This window comes from Carcharhinus amblyrhynchos, chromosome 8 (genome assembly GCF_965287045.1).
Source record: "Carcharhinus amblyrhynchos chromosome 8, sCarAmb.v2.hapA, whole genome shotgun sequence".
Lineage (NCBI taxonomy): Eukaryota > Metazoa > Chordata > Chondrichthyes > Carcharhiniformes > Carcharhinidae > Carcharhinus > Carcharhinus amblyrhynchos.
The window spans coordinates 58,807,459-58,822,652 of record NC_137331.1 but is presented as its reverse complement, the minus strand read 5'-3'; the positions used below and the strand labels follow the sequence as shown (position 1 = coordinate 58,822,652).

At 40.1% G+C, this 15,194-nt stretch overlaps 1 protein-coding gene across 6 annotated transcripts in view; it reads left to right on the top strand.

Moving 5' to 3' along the window:
* The window catches only part of cspp1a (centrosome and spindle pole associated protein 1a), a 213,804-nt gene that overhangs the window by 38,920 nt on the left and 159,690 nt on the right, over positions 1–15,194 (top strand). For all 6 annotated transcript variants that reach the window (XM_080194128.1, XM_080194129.1, XM_080194127.1 and 3 more), the window contains 2 exons: positions 5,972–6,073; positions 12,343–12,434. In XM_080194128.1, the coding sequence (XP_080050254.1) occupies positions 5,972–6,073; positions 12,343–12,434 (194 nt within the window). The remainder of the gene's footprint in view (positions 1–5,971; positions 6,074–12,342; positions 12,435–15,194) is intronic.

Sequence of the window (15,194 nt, the reverse complement as noted above, 5' to 3'; positions counted from 1 at the left end):
GGGCAGGTAAGGAGAAAGTGAGAGAGAATTCCAAAGACAGTAAGAAAGGGAGATGAGACTATATGAACTGTGTAAGGAGATAGAGGCAACCAAGGCAGGCTGGAGAATTGCACTCCTGACAGATCAGTGAGTGTCTAGAAAGGTTGAATAGGCTGGAAAAAGCGAGTAGGAATCTGTAAGAATTCACAGGGAACTGAGATGTTTTTGAACATCTTTACATGGGATGGTGGAACCTATGAGAGTTGGCTTAGCTAGGGAAGAGTGATTGATGCTTAAAAAGGCAACGCCTAAGCCAGTAGAAGTAAAATAGGCCAGATTAGAATCCATGGGAATTGTGGTACTAAAGAACAGTCATTTGAATTTAAAGGGCCAAAACTAGAGCAGCAGCAGTAAAAAGATTAAAAATACAAACAGAACGAGCCAACCCAGCAAGAGTAAAAGATGTCCAGGAAAGACCTGTAAGTTTTAAAAAGAATGAAAGAAGGGAACCAGTGATCTGTTTAACAGACCTTCATGGCAGATTTAAATAGGGGCCAAGGAAGTTCCTAAGTAGACCAAGGAAGAGTGAGGGTGACGCCCTACTCAGTGACAGAGCCACAGGAGAGTAAAGCAGGAATGGACCATCCACTTGGGGGTTGTAGTGTTTCAGGGGTCAAATAACAGGTTTGGGGAATGCTCACAGTTGAGGGTCGTCTGATTATCAAAAGCACAGTAACAGAATGGTTGCAATTAGAGTAAGAGAATGGGTGTGAATTTTTTTTTTTGCTTTGTGTTTCCATTTACCTTGCATGAAATAATAAGTGCTGAATATTGAAAGAACAGCTGTCACAGACCCACCCAAAACCCCTTGCAAATACACAATGAGCAGGATTCCTGGTCTTATCTGTGGCAGGATCCGTTGAGAATGAGAATGAAAAACTTGGCATTCCAATCAAAACTCCATTCATTTTCAGCAGCACTGGAAAATCCCAGCTGTGAACGAGGATGGAGGATTTCAGTAAATGGGTGAAACATAACAGGCCAGGCTGCTGCCACTGCAGAGAAATTGCACAAAAGACTTCAGCAGAGGGGAAAAGCTAAAAGGGACTCTTTCCCACACTTTCTTTTTGGAACAAATGCATTACCCAGTTCAAGAAGTCAACGCTATTGGAAACTTACCTTAGTTAAAATGCCAGTACTTATGAGGTTGCATTTTTATTTTTTCCTCAGTTTAATGATTAATAAATTTGATCTTCTTTAACTTAAGAAAACTGTTTGGCTCTCTAGCATAAGTAGTTAAATACATTCCGATTTGTAAAAGGCATATACTTAAAAAAACATTTGTTGTGAACAACTAAGGCAGTTGAACAGAGCTCACATGATTGTAACAGCATTAATGATTTCCTCATCAACTTATTTTAATACCTTGGGTGCCCATGAGATTAATCAGTCATTTGTTTTTCCATTATCATGGCTTTATTTATATTTATATTAGTTCCTTTTTCTGTTTTTTTTTGGTACCCATGGTATTTCATTTTAACCCTATACCTGTATTGTGAAAATCAATGCAAAAATCACTTTCATGATTTCCAGTGCATCTATCGTTAAGAGGCACTTGATATTTAAGTGGAAAGATTTAAATTTGGGGATGCACAACTGGACAGATGTTGGATTATTGATACCTTGTAGAACTGACAGATTCGAGATTAAGTGGGGTGAGGCCATGGAGAGATTTGATTAGAAGGATGGGAATTTTGAAAGAGAGACATTATTTAGCAAGGTCAATAAAGCCACATAAGTATAGAGGTGATGGGTGAGTGGAATAACACTTGATAGGTCGTTGAGCAGCATTTATGGGGGTGGCACACTGGTTAGCATTGCTGACTCATAGCACCATGGACCTAGGTTCGATTCCCAGCTTGGGTCACTATCTGTGTGGAGTTTGCACATTCTCTCCATGTCTGTGTGGGCTTCCTTCAGGTGTTCTGGTTTCCTCCCATAGTCCAAAGATGTGCGGGTTAGGTTAATTGGCTATGCTAAATGGTCCCTTAACATCCCAGGATGTGTAGATTAGTGGGATAAATATGTGGGTTTACGGGGATAAGGCCTGGATGGGATTGTTGTTTGTGCAGACTCAATGGACTGAATGGCCTCCTTCTGCACTGTAGGTTTCTATGACTCTAGAATGTGGGAAGCTGGCCAGGTCTTATTAGCCCGCCCTTTTTGATTTGTATGATATCTGACTTCTCTTATTGACCAAGATTATTGTTTCATGGTCACAAATCATTAGAAGTAATGGTACAGATTAACAAGGTCATAAATAATGAAAATAAAGCACTGGGGTTCATTTCCTTGAGGAAATCAATATCTTGGGGTTACCATTGACCAGAAACTGAACTGTGCTAGCCATATAAATGCCACGGCTACCAGAGCAGGTCAAAGTCTAAGAATCCTGTTACAAATAAGTCACCTGATTCCCAAAGCCTGTCAACCATCTACAAAGTACAGATCAAGAGTATAATGGAATACTCTATTTGCCTGAATGAGTGCAGCTCCAACAACACTAAAGAAGCTTGACACCATCCAGGAAAAAGCAGCACACTTGATTGCTATGCTATTCATAAACATTCAAACCCTCCACCACTGATTAACAGTGGCAACCATGAGTACTATCTACAAGATGCACTGCAGGAACTCACCAAGGTTCCTTAAGCAGCATCTTCCAAATCCACGATGACTACCATCAAGAAAACATGAGTAGCAGATATCTGGGAACACCATCACCTGGAGGTTCCCTTCCAAGTCACTCAGTGTCTGATTTGGAAATGATTTAACTTGCCTGTTGCTGGGTCAAAATCTTGGAATTCCCACCCTAACAGCACTGCCTGTTACCGGGGAACTTGTACTCTACATGCCCCACAGGGAGATCAATTAGTGACTTCCCCATGGACCTCGTTAGGGTTATCACAATTGTGTAGACATAGTTGGGTGATTGATCCAGCCTTACAACTTCAGGTGGCTGATGGAGAGGGAGGCTGTGGATGCCAGGGTGACCAGGATTGGGGAAGTGCTGGATGGCGAAGGAGCGGGCTGGATGAGTGCACAGGGATGTCCGTCCGGCGCGCGGCCAAAGCCATCCAAGACCTTAGGACGGTTGTGCTCGGCCCCGAAAGTGCACGTGGGCTCGAGGTGGCTCAGGCGTGTGGTGGGATCCTGTCTGAGCCTTCCCCTGTTTGGACAGAACTTCAATTGGCCTGATGCCTAGACCCCCCTCCCCAGGTCAGGTGCCCCACTGCACGTGCTGTCTCGCGGAAATGTCCTCCGTATCCTTTTCCACTGCACGGAGGCGTTTCCTGTACGGGCTGCCGCTGCACACCTTCCGCTACCGTGCCCTCGCCTGTTGCCTGGATACACCTTGGCAGGCCTTGTTGCCGTCGGGTAGTGGAGGTCCCTCTATGGAGGGATCTCCCCAATTACCTTGGGGACCGGGGTGGAGGCTGCTGCAAGCAGTGGTGCCGTACAACCATAGGTTTTTCCAGTTCATGGGCTCCCGAGACTGCCCTTTCTGTGGCCTCGTGGAGTCCATGGACCATGTCTACGTTTCATGTTGTAGATTGCACACCCTTTCTGATTTTCTCAAACACCTTTTACTGATGTTTTGTTTGCACTTCAGTCCCTCGCTCCTGATCTACAGACAGCTGGTGCGGAAAGGGGAGGGTCAGGATGCTGACCTCCTCATGAACCTGCTCCTGGGCCTGGCGAGACGTGCCATCAGTAGGTCCAGGCAGTGGGCGATCGACAGGGCCATCTATCCTGTCTGTCTGCCCCTCTACCGCGGCTATGTTTGCAGCCAGGTGTCCCTGGAGAGGGAGCATGCTGTGTCTGCGGGCGCACTTGATGCCTTCCCTGCCTGTTGGGCACTGCAGGGGCTGGGGTGCATTATAGACCCTAACAATCACATTTTGATTTGATGTGTCTTAAGTTTCCTTTGTACTTCTGTTTTTGTTCGGGCTGTTGCCCTTCCTTTTGGGGAGCTGCCTCTTTTACTTTGTCCTAATTTAATTTGAGTTTGTCTATTTGGTTTGACCTTGAAAGAGGACACAGACCAGTTGGGCCAAATGACCTGTTTTTATTGCCCCTCGTCTGTGTGTGACCCTCCGGTTAAATCACCACCAGTCAGCACTCTCTCAAAAAGGGGGAGAGCAGCCTATGGTCCTCTGGTGATTTTCATATATAATTGCACAAATAGAACTATTGATCTTTCTGAGTATGCAGAAGTGCTTTTTTGAACACCAGACACTGTTTTATCAGTCTTTTGTGGTCAATTTCTTGCCCCATTCCTCTAAAAGTCACCCTTTTGTCACTTATTTCATTGGAAAAAAAATTGTTGGAATTCATTACATAATATATTTTGGTACTTTGTGTTGCATAGTTGGAATTATGTGGAGTGAATCACTTTACATCTTTAGGTCAATTTAGTTTCTTTCTGGAAGACAGCTCCTAGAGTAACTTTTGAATATTTAAGTGTTGGCATAATCTGATAGTTAAGGTGAGCACTATGAGTTGTCATTAATATTTAGGAATTTAGATTGCTGTCGGTTTCTGTAGTATTTTGTTTAAATGCAACTTATTAAATTAAGGAGGTAGAAATTTAGATTACCTGCTATAAATGTATTTTTTTCTAACCTTTGTTTTTCTTTATCCTCTCCTGAAATTGTAAATCCATGCTGCATGCTTGTACAAATGACCGTTTTCATGCATGATTGAATATTGAAGAAGTATTTGATTTTTGAAATATCATTGCCTATCCTCACTTTAATATCAAAAAAACCCCTCTTCACCTTGGATGACTAGATCTTGGAGAATGACGCCTGATTGTTTTGCTTTCCTCCTGGCAAACTGTAGTACCTAATTGCTACCTTGACTGAAATTAACTAACTCTGCAAACACTAGAGATTGGTTCAGCTTTCCTGGTTTGTTTGTTTCTGTACACATCGGTAAGGTATTAATCTGGGGAACTGCTGTCTGTTTTCAGTTAACTGCATTATTTCTACTACACGTCTATAAAGCAAAGAAGAATCATAACCTGCCATTTTTTGCCTGCCTTTACAGAGGAGCCATATGGTCTACTCAGATTTATTATGTTTTTAAACGTATATTGCCTCTGCTGCTTTCTTTCTGTTATCTGTTGAGAAAATGTTCTGTGAATCAAAACAAAATCTGTAATATTAGTCTCGTAATTTTAACCTGTGGTATTCAAATATAGAGAGTAACCACCTATATTTGTTCCATTCATGAAGTAAATAGATTACTACAAAACGGAAATATGCATTCTTTTGTGTTCTCTACATTGAACCACGTCAAATTAAAGTGAGGTGTTTCTGCTGTATTAATAAATGTGTTCATTTATTTATATTGCCTTAAAATAGTGAAACATTTCAAAATGAATTCATTTTGAAGTGCTTTGGCTATTATGTAGGCAATAGTGGCAATAAATCTACATCAGTAATGATCCATAAATGACTAAGCAATAAATGATCAATTATTCTATTATGTAATGATACTGATTGAAAGATGAATGTTGAACAGAATGCTGATAAGGACTTCTACTTGACTAGTGAGGTATAGTTGACTATGTAGTACATTCTCAGCACTACAATCCTAGATTATACATCACATTTCTGGTATATTAAAATAATCTCAGTTCAGACATGTTGTATGGATTATAAATAATGTGAAAACCTGAACTTTGTCTGGTTCACTCAAATTTAGTGATGATCTCTGATGACTTAACAGTCATACGCTGGAACTATTTGCTTAGCATCGCAAATGCTGATACTCAGTTGAGGCTCTTTTGATTGTTTGTGTTAAGTTTACCCATGACTGAGTAATAATTCTCCTGCATTGAAATTCAAATCCACCAGAAACTGCTAATAAAACATGAAATACGTGCAATGTTTTGACATAGCATTGGCTAAACCCTCTACTGCAGGCAAAATAAAGAGAGGAGAGATCACAAACCACCAGCATACACTGAAGAGGGCTACAAGGAAGATTCTAGAAGACGACCTGTTTCAGCAGCAGGAAAATCTAGGTAATTGTTCACAGTCTTGCATATGAATACTGTTGAATAAAGAGATATGGCAAAGCTTTTCGTCTTGCACTCATCAGGACACTTTGTACAAATGTCAGTATAAGGTGTAAACAACACTTTTAAGAAAAGAATGCTCGTTGGTTGGTAAGTGCACTCTGATACGTAAAGGCATTGTCATGGAGAATGCACCAGATTACAGTGACTGGATATATAACTATCAAACATTGTTTGAAATGTAAACCAAGCAATTTGACCCTGATTTGGTCAAGGCATGAACTGGGGAATGAATCAGCGAATGGCAGTGACTTACTTTATTTAACTGAAACAAAGGCAAAGTGTGTACATGTTCTTTCTGTCTGCAGAAAACAGGGTCTTGAATGCTAATAGATGTAGCTTCCAGTACATGCAAGTGCGTCACGCTGCAAATCTGACTCCCAATCTTAAATTGGTCCTTCATCCTGCAGAATAACAGCTACCCTGATCAGATCATTTTGCACTGTATATCATGCAAACTCATGAAAGGGTCTAAGACTATCACTTATAGCCTTGAAAAGCAACCAGTCTACCTCCAATTATCTTGGAAGCACAAGATGTATTAAAAATTTGTTCCACAGGTGAAGCTAATTGTTGTACACTGCTACTATGCAGCAGCAACATTAGTGGTATTCACCATGAATTGGCTCGACAATAAGATCCGAACAGACATTCTACCTATCACACAAATGGTACATGAATGTCAGTGCCACTGTGATGCATATTTCAGACATATTCTAACAAGGAAAGAAATTCTAAGAAGATGTGGTATCATGCTTAAAGAGAAAGCATATAACTGTGTAAAGATGGGCGGCGGGTTAGAATATGAAAAAACAGCAAAGAATGACTAAAATATTAATAAGGAGGGAAAGTTAAAGTGAGCGTTCATCCTACAGAAAGGGAATTAATAATGGAAAATAAGGAGATGACGGATGAATTGAATAGGTATTTTGCATCAGTCTTCTATTAGCGACCAAGTCAGAAACCAAGTCAGAATATTATGAATTTAGCCTAGATCTTAGCTTTCTTTGTGCTCACCCTAATGCCAAAATCAAAATGTGTTTTGATCCAGGTATGAATGAATTGACCCATGAAGAAGATGTTATTAAAACAAACTTTTATTTTTAACAATACAGCTAAAATATAACAAAAATAATTAGCATAACCTTTTATCAGTTTTTTTTGTTTTTATTCCAATTCAATCCAATCAAGTCCAATTCAGAGCCTCAAGTTGAGATATTACCGATACAAGCTGACAAGACAGGGCTCTCACCTCCTGTCTTGGGCTTGATCTACATGATCCAAGCTGATTGGAGTAGGCATAGCTCCTCCTCCAAGGCTTGATCTCATTTGCATCTTAGCCCAAAGGCCAAGATGCCGCTTTTAAAAATTGCTTCAAATGAAGCTGAAATGTAACCTAATGACTTCAACCAAGCACAGCATGTCGATGCTACACTTGATCTTAGCCAAAAGACCCAGAAGCGACTAAACATGTCAAAGTATAATTCTTAATAGCTAGCAATCTCTATAGTTCTAATTGTAGCAATACCCCATAGACCCATGTCTTTTCTTCAGAACCACTTATAACCAAAAACAGATACGCTCTTGTGGATGCTAGATTTCCATCCTTTTAACACCTCTGTATGGAGGTTCATACAGAAGCCTGTTTTCTGACTCTGAGACAACGACATCCAGAGAAAGATCCACCCCAGAAAGCAGAATCTTTGAGAAAGCGACTTATTTCCTGGCAGATTCCAATCTCCAACTCCAGTTAGAAAAAAGAAGCGCTGCTCTCTAACAACTCCAAGCAGCATCTAAATTTGATTTTTCTAAGCCTAGCTCCGCCCAGTCACCTTTTTTTTCTGTTAGTCAACCTAATCAAGTCCTACCCTGCAAAACTCCAGGGGAAAACACTTAAAAACAGAGCAGCGTTAGGCCGAGTTAAGACAAATATTTTGGCAATTAGGAGCAATTATGCTGCTGCAGTAATGATACAGGATTGTCAGTTATGGTCCAAGCAGCACCTGTATTAGAACAGATGGTTTAAAAAAAATCCTGCATAAGATACATGACTCAAATACCTTTCTTAAAGGCACAGTATCACTATAGAGGATACAAACAATGTCTCAGAAACAGCTATAAACCAGGAATTGGAAAGGAAGAAGAAACCCAAGAATATCACCAGGGAGGTGGTAGTTAGAAAATTTCAGAAGTGTAGGTTGACAAGTCCCCAGGTTCTGATAGATTTCATTCTAGGTCTTTAACATTCTCACCAGCCACTTCTTTTAATGTGTTGGTTTTAATTTTTCAAAATTTACTATATTTGGGGAATTGGTTAAAATGAGATCAGCTATGATTATCTTGAATGGTGGAACAGGCTTGAGAGGCTGAGTGGTTTACTCCTGGTCCTAATTTGCATGTTCTTAAATGCTTACTATTGTTTTAAATCTTTTAATGTAGTTTCTCAATCAACCCTTGACAACTCATCCCTTATTCCTATGTAGTTCGCTTTGATCATATGGCCACCCTTCCTCAAAAGTGCCTTTACTACAAAGTTATTAATTAATCATTAGTCATTGTACAAACCAAGATTTAAATAGCCTAATTCCCAGTTGTCGTGCTGATATAGAAAATCACCTTGTATGCATTCCATAAACTCATTCGTGACACTATTGCTGTAATTTTTCCTAGTCTACATGAAAATGAATGTCATCCAACGTTGTTATCTTTGTCACTTGTGTTTCTAATGTTCTGGTATCCACTGCTGGACATAACTACTTTTGGGTGGCCGATAGACAACTCCCACCAGTGTTGCTTTCTCTTATCACTGATTATTTTTCTTAATCACCATCCATCATAATTCTAGTTCTCATCCATGTGAGCCATGATCCTTCCTCACCACTGTCCTCATGGCATTTTTTATTATCAGGGCTACTCCTGTACTTTCTGTTTTGTACTTTTTTTGAAAATGTCAGGTACCCTGAGAAACTTAGTTCTCAGTATTGGTCACCATTGAGCTACAACTCTACAACATCAAACCCATCTTTATTTGTGCAATTAATTAATCCATCCTATGGATGCTTTCTGTATTCAATTAAAACAAGTTTTAATTTTAACTTTTTACAATTCTTTTCCTGATGTGATCAGAAGTATGCAGAGTATTCAGATTGTCAAGTATCACTAATTTGACCAATAAAATGCCGTTTGCAACCTCAAAGCTTCAGCTAATATCCTTTCTTTGCCTCAAAATGCCGATCATGCATTCAACCATGTGTATTCCCCAGTAGCCATATTTAGACCACTTGCGGGTTAGTTGCTGATTGCTTTCTACTGGCTGTGGCTGAGTTAATAGAAGTATCTGGAGGTTTGTACAGCTGCTTAAAGTTGATAAGATTGTCAGGGAGTGGCGTGGCACAGAGTAATGGCCTTGGTTCTGATTTCAAGGGTTCTGCTCAGACCAATGGCTCCTAGTTGTGGATCCTGAAGTTTCTTTCCCCCTCTCTGTAGCACAACGCAAGGAACAGTGTGTGAGATGACTTCATTTCACTCGGGAGGTACACACGCAGTCAGGAAGAGAATGTGCAAACTCCACGCAGTCACCCAAATTTGGAATCAAACCCGAGTCCCTGGTGAGGCAGCAGTGCTAACCATTGTGCCACCATGCAGTCCGTGGTGCCAAAGATTGATACAAGTATAGCATAACTTCAACTTTTCAATTTTAAAAATAAACTTTGGTGCTTTATTTCTTTTTGTAAAGACTTTACTGATCTGCATTACAACTTAGTGATTTGTGTATTTGTATTCCTAGATCTCATGTTCCACCCCAATTAGATTTCTATTTTGCAAGTAATTAGTGATCTCCTTATTTTCCATAACAAAACATAATGCGTCACTCTTGTTGGTTTTAGAACATAATATTCCAGAAAACTACCTTGAGACACTCCTAAAATACACAACCTTTCTGATTTGAGATTCTGCTCTTCCCAGTCTTTATGAAAATTTGCATTTTTCATTGAAAAAACTTTGTTTTTGCTGTAATTCTGGCTAATTTCTGAATTAATACTTTCTGCTACTTTATCACTTCTATAAAAAGGCCTGTGGGTGATTGTAGTTTTAGGTTCTCTGTTATTCCTCAGTACTGACCACTGAATCTTTGCTGATTTCTTTCCCTTCTTTATATGCTCTCTTAATGTTGTAATCGATACTTTAATCAACAAGACTCGCTTCTAGTTTTCCTATGCGTTTCACTCAAAGGGTGGTGAATCTATGGAATTCTCTGCCCGTTGAAGTGGTGGAGGCTGCCTCGCTAAATATTTTTAAGAAGCGGGTTGATGGGTTTTTGATAAGAGAGGGGATTAAGGGTTATGGGGAGAGGGCGGGAAAGTGGAACTGAGCCACAACAGATCAGCCATGATCTTATTGAATGGTGGGGCAGGCTCGAAGGGCTAGATGGCCTACTCCTGCTCCTATTTCTTATGTTCTTATGTTCTTATGCTATTTAAAGCCCTTATACTTTAGAGTATTTAACTTAAATCATGAATGGCTTGCAGCTCTGTCTATATTGGCTACCATGTCAGTTCTTCCAAGGTGTATTTAGGCCTCTAATTTACTAAATTTATTTTTTATACTTTGTGCATTGGTATGTGCAACTTTTATTTAGGCATGATGCAATTTTTCTCACACCATTTAACTGAGCGTGTTTCTTATTGGCCACTACTACTTTAACTACTTGAGCTATTTTAGTATTGCTGTTTATGACCTGAGCTCTGCTCTTAGCCCTTTTCAAATCTTTAAACTATCGTTTTGTTAGTTTATAAAAATCATTTTCTTAACCAACACATTTATCTTGCCTGATGGGGCTTAAGTCCCAGGTTCCATCTATCTCAATAGTATGGCTGCCTCTTGTACAGATCCCAGTGCCTCATGACATGGACCCCTCTTTTCTGCACACCACTTATTTAGCAACACATCACCTTTCTGTACTGTTTGTTTGTAGCTGAATACGATAACATCTCCATCACCGCTATCCGCCACAACAATTATTCCATCTCTTGGTTCAATTCTGGCCTTGGGCTGCTGTCAATGTGGAGTTTGCACTTTCTCCCCTAGTCCACGTGAGTTTTCTCCAAGTGCTCCAGTTTCCTTCCACAGCCCAAAGATGTGTGCTTAGATTGATTGGCCATGCTAAATTGACTCTAGTGTTGGGAATTAGCAGGGTAAATGTGTGGAATAGGGCCTGGGTGGCATTGTGGTCAGTACAGATGTGATGGGCTGAATGGCCTCCTTCTGTACTTTACATCTGTGATGCTATGATTATGTTCTTACAGATGAAACACTAAACTTAGGGACCAATTGCTTTCTTGGGTGGATGCACAAAAATTCCACGCATGGTATCATTATGAAGAAGAACAGTGTATTTGCCGATATTTATCCAACAATAATCATCAGTGAAAACAGATTTTCTGGTCATTTGCACTCCTGTTTGTGGAAACATGCAATGCTCAAATTGGCTGCTATGTTTCCTACATTACAGCAATGACTACAATTCACAAATTGGCTGTAAATCATTTTGTGATGTCTAGGAGTGGAAAGTCTTCCTTTCATGCTCCGTCCCTGCAATCTCTCCCTCTCAGTCTTTTTTATGCTCGCAGGTATCAAGTACGTTACATTTGTTGGACAAGACCCATGTCTGCAGGACCTCCTCCTCTATTGCTCTTCAGTTTTTGTGTTCTTGACTCAGAATCCAACTCCCCCCTCATACGCCTATACTCTGAAGCAAACTATCTAGAAATTTCAATCCCTTCCTTATGACTCATCCTCCACCTCTAGAATTGAGCTGGAGAATCTTGGGGCAGAGATATTTTTGACAGATATAGCTCAGTCTCATTGTATTAGTGCCAATACACAGCCTGCATTACCTTTTCGAGTCAGTTCATCTGCTTTCCCTTGTGTATCATGCTGTCAGTTGAAGAGGGAAATTCAGGAATGATAAATTTTATTTCCTATGAAGCGTAACTGGTAAATGTCTGAAGTTTGTGTGAAATTATCATATGCATTGAGATTCAGGTTTTTAATCTTGAAATTGACATTTAAGTTGTATTTGGTTAACTCCAGAAGGTGTAAATTAACATGGTACGTTTATTTATGGAACTGTTATAAAGTCATTATTAGCTTTGATCATGATATGCTAAATAGTAGTAATGTATCGACTGTCATATTCTCTTCTCTGTCAAAAGATATTTAATAAATGAAGTACGTGACTCTCAGAGACTACGCTCTAAGTCTGCTTCAGTGAAAGATGTTATGTTTGGAACTGGATTGTTGGTGGGTAAGTCAAAACCAAAAAGTTTTATTAAATGTTATGAACTACTATTTTACTTGTAAACCGATTGTGAGACAGATTCTCATTAACCCCCATAATCTGAATTTATATTTGATATGAGCATTTGGGGTCTTGGTCAATGCTTTAACTTACCCTGCATGAAAAATGCAGGAATTAAATTTGAAGTTTTTTGTTATCCTCCCTTTCCCAATTTCCTTTTATTTTGTCTTTCCAAAGATACTGACTGTTGTCAGGGTATGGTTCTTTGGGAATTTGTAGTTTTCTGGTATTTTTCCCTACTCCTGTCCCTCCTCCACCTCACCACCCTTCATATTGCTAGTCTGATGACATCTGCTCAAATAAGGCATGCCTTGTACAAAATCTGTTATTGGAAAAGAGGTATTATTGGTGTCTGGTCATTATATTTAAAAGAAGTGTTAGTTATATTAGTTGAGTATTCTCCCAAGACATGATTTACTTCATCCTATGGAATAATAGATTGGAAGTTAATTCCCCACAGTTTAATATTTATTATGCATTTGTTATGCTTAAATAATGGCTAATCTTGTGTTAAGTATTTGTGGCATTTGTTTCTCTACCCTAAATTTAATGTGCGATGAAAGCTACACAAAAATATTGTTGTACAAACCTGTGTTAACCTCTACTAGCAAATAAAGACACAAAGTCTTAGATATTTAGATGCTGAAACACAATTTCCTTTATTTTGTAGCTACTTAAATGATAGTCAGTCCTTGCATTGCTTAAACCAGACACTCACTATCCATTATTTTACTTACCTTAACAAGAAGTTTAATGACCTCGCGTGCAAGGTCAAGATCATGAATATCATTTTGACATTATATCTCATACCCGTCATGTCACCGTTCCTTCGTATTCCTCAATTACAACATAGCCTTATCATTCAACAAGCTCTAGTCCCAAGCACTCAAATTAAACATTCCATACATTTTTTTGCTGGTGTAATTTCATGCCCACCTCTTGTTATCAAGCCATTTGGCTATGGCAGCCGCTTCATTCAAACACAAGGCATTCTGCCCGCTTTCTTCTAATGAAAAATAAACAGCAAAATACTGGTGGTTGTGATGCACACATTCACCACTGAGCCCAGTGATGGTTTAGCATCTAGTGTCGCCAGGACCATTTATGATGATGGTTATTGCAGCCTTTTGCAGCTTGCACCTGATCCTCATTCAGCTATTTCGGCAGTTGAATAGATGGTATGATCTGGATCGCTTGCTTTGCACTTCACTTCGACCTTTTGATCTGACTTTGTTTTCCGATGCCCAAGTACGACCAACTAGCATACCCAAAGGGAGGGGAGAGCAAACTCACACCAGTGATGAGGCAGCATCTTTACTTAATCTAAGACTCGCAACCATTGGCTGAGAAACTGGCACAGCCTGCAGCCTAGAGGCCAATATAGAGTTGGGATCAACATGTCGTGAGCTGTTGGGTTGTAGCCAATGTAATGGGGATAGATTGACATATGTTCCAGCTCCCCAAAGAGGTCACAGACAAGTTCTGCTACATGGGCGGCATTCAAGAGAATGCTGCATTCAGGAGAAGGCATTTACAGCCCTCTAGACAGCCTTCTGCCATTATCAAGGAGTTTGAAATCTGGCTCCAGTGTGGCAGAGGGCATCATACAGAACATGGAGCTCATTGCTGTAGAAATGGTGGCTAATTCCATGACGAATCTAAGATTCAGCATCAGTGGCTACTCCTATTGCAGCAATGGGGGAAGCTATCAAATGTTTGAGGAGTGCAGTGGAAACTCAGACTGTCATGAGGGCTGAAACTACTGCTGTCATGGCTGCGGATCTTGCTACTCGAAGCACCATGTGAATGCTTGCAGCAATCCAGCAATCTCTGCTCCAAAGTTTACTAGAATTGCTGAGGTCCTGCAATTTGGAGCATAACGTGGCTGTGCTCTCACCACTGCCATTTCACTATTGCCCCAGCTGTTGCAAGTCAGCCTACCAACCCAGACTGCTGGACCCAGTGCAGAGATGGTACAGTCCAAATCTAGCATGTCAAGCTGCAGAGCTGCTTGAGCTGCAAGGTCAAGCCTCCACTGAAAGTCAGCAACCTTCCAGCAGCCATAGTACAGCGACTGGAGTAGCACTAAGTGTTGCAGTACATTGGTAAAGATACCTGCGAGATGAACACCGCCAGAATTCACAAGGATGAATAGTTAGTTTTTGCTCCTGTATTTGGATGTTTGTTGGATAAAGATGTCAGTGAAAAGATCTTTGAGAGCGACACTATTGTTGGGTGATAATGATGAGGGTAATGTGATGGGATTTCTCAATTGAATATTATGATGGTGCATACTTGTTAAATTAAGTACTTTTATTGAAAGCAGTATCTTAGAATATGTACTTTATTCAGCCTAATCAGACTGAAGATTTCAGGATGCTTTCTGCTTGCTTCCTCATGTTGAGGTGATCTTTTGAATTCTGGAGCTAATGGTGGCATTGTTATGGAGGATGCAGCGAACCAACACAGACTTCAAAACATGTCCCAGAATGTACTGGATGATTCCTTCTAAGCAAGCCAAAGCTTCAGCATGCCAGTTATTGCTAATGGTTATATCATTATGGTGGCAATATTATGAAGGACACGACAGACCACCACAAACTTCAAGACATGCTCCAGAATGTACTGTATGGTTCCTCCAAGCAAACCATTGCTTGAGCATGCCAGTTCTCTGCATTCCAAAGATTCTCGTGATTTCATGACTCT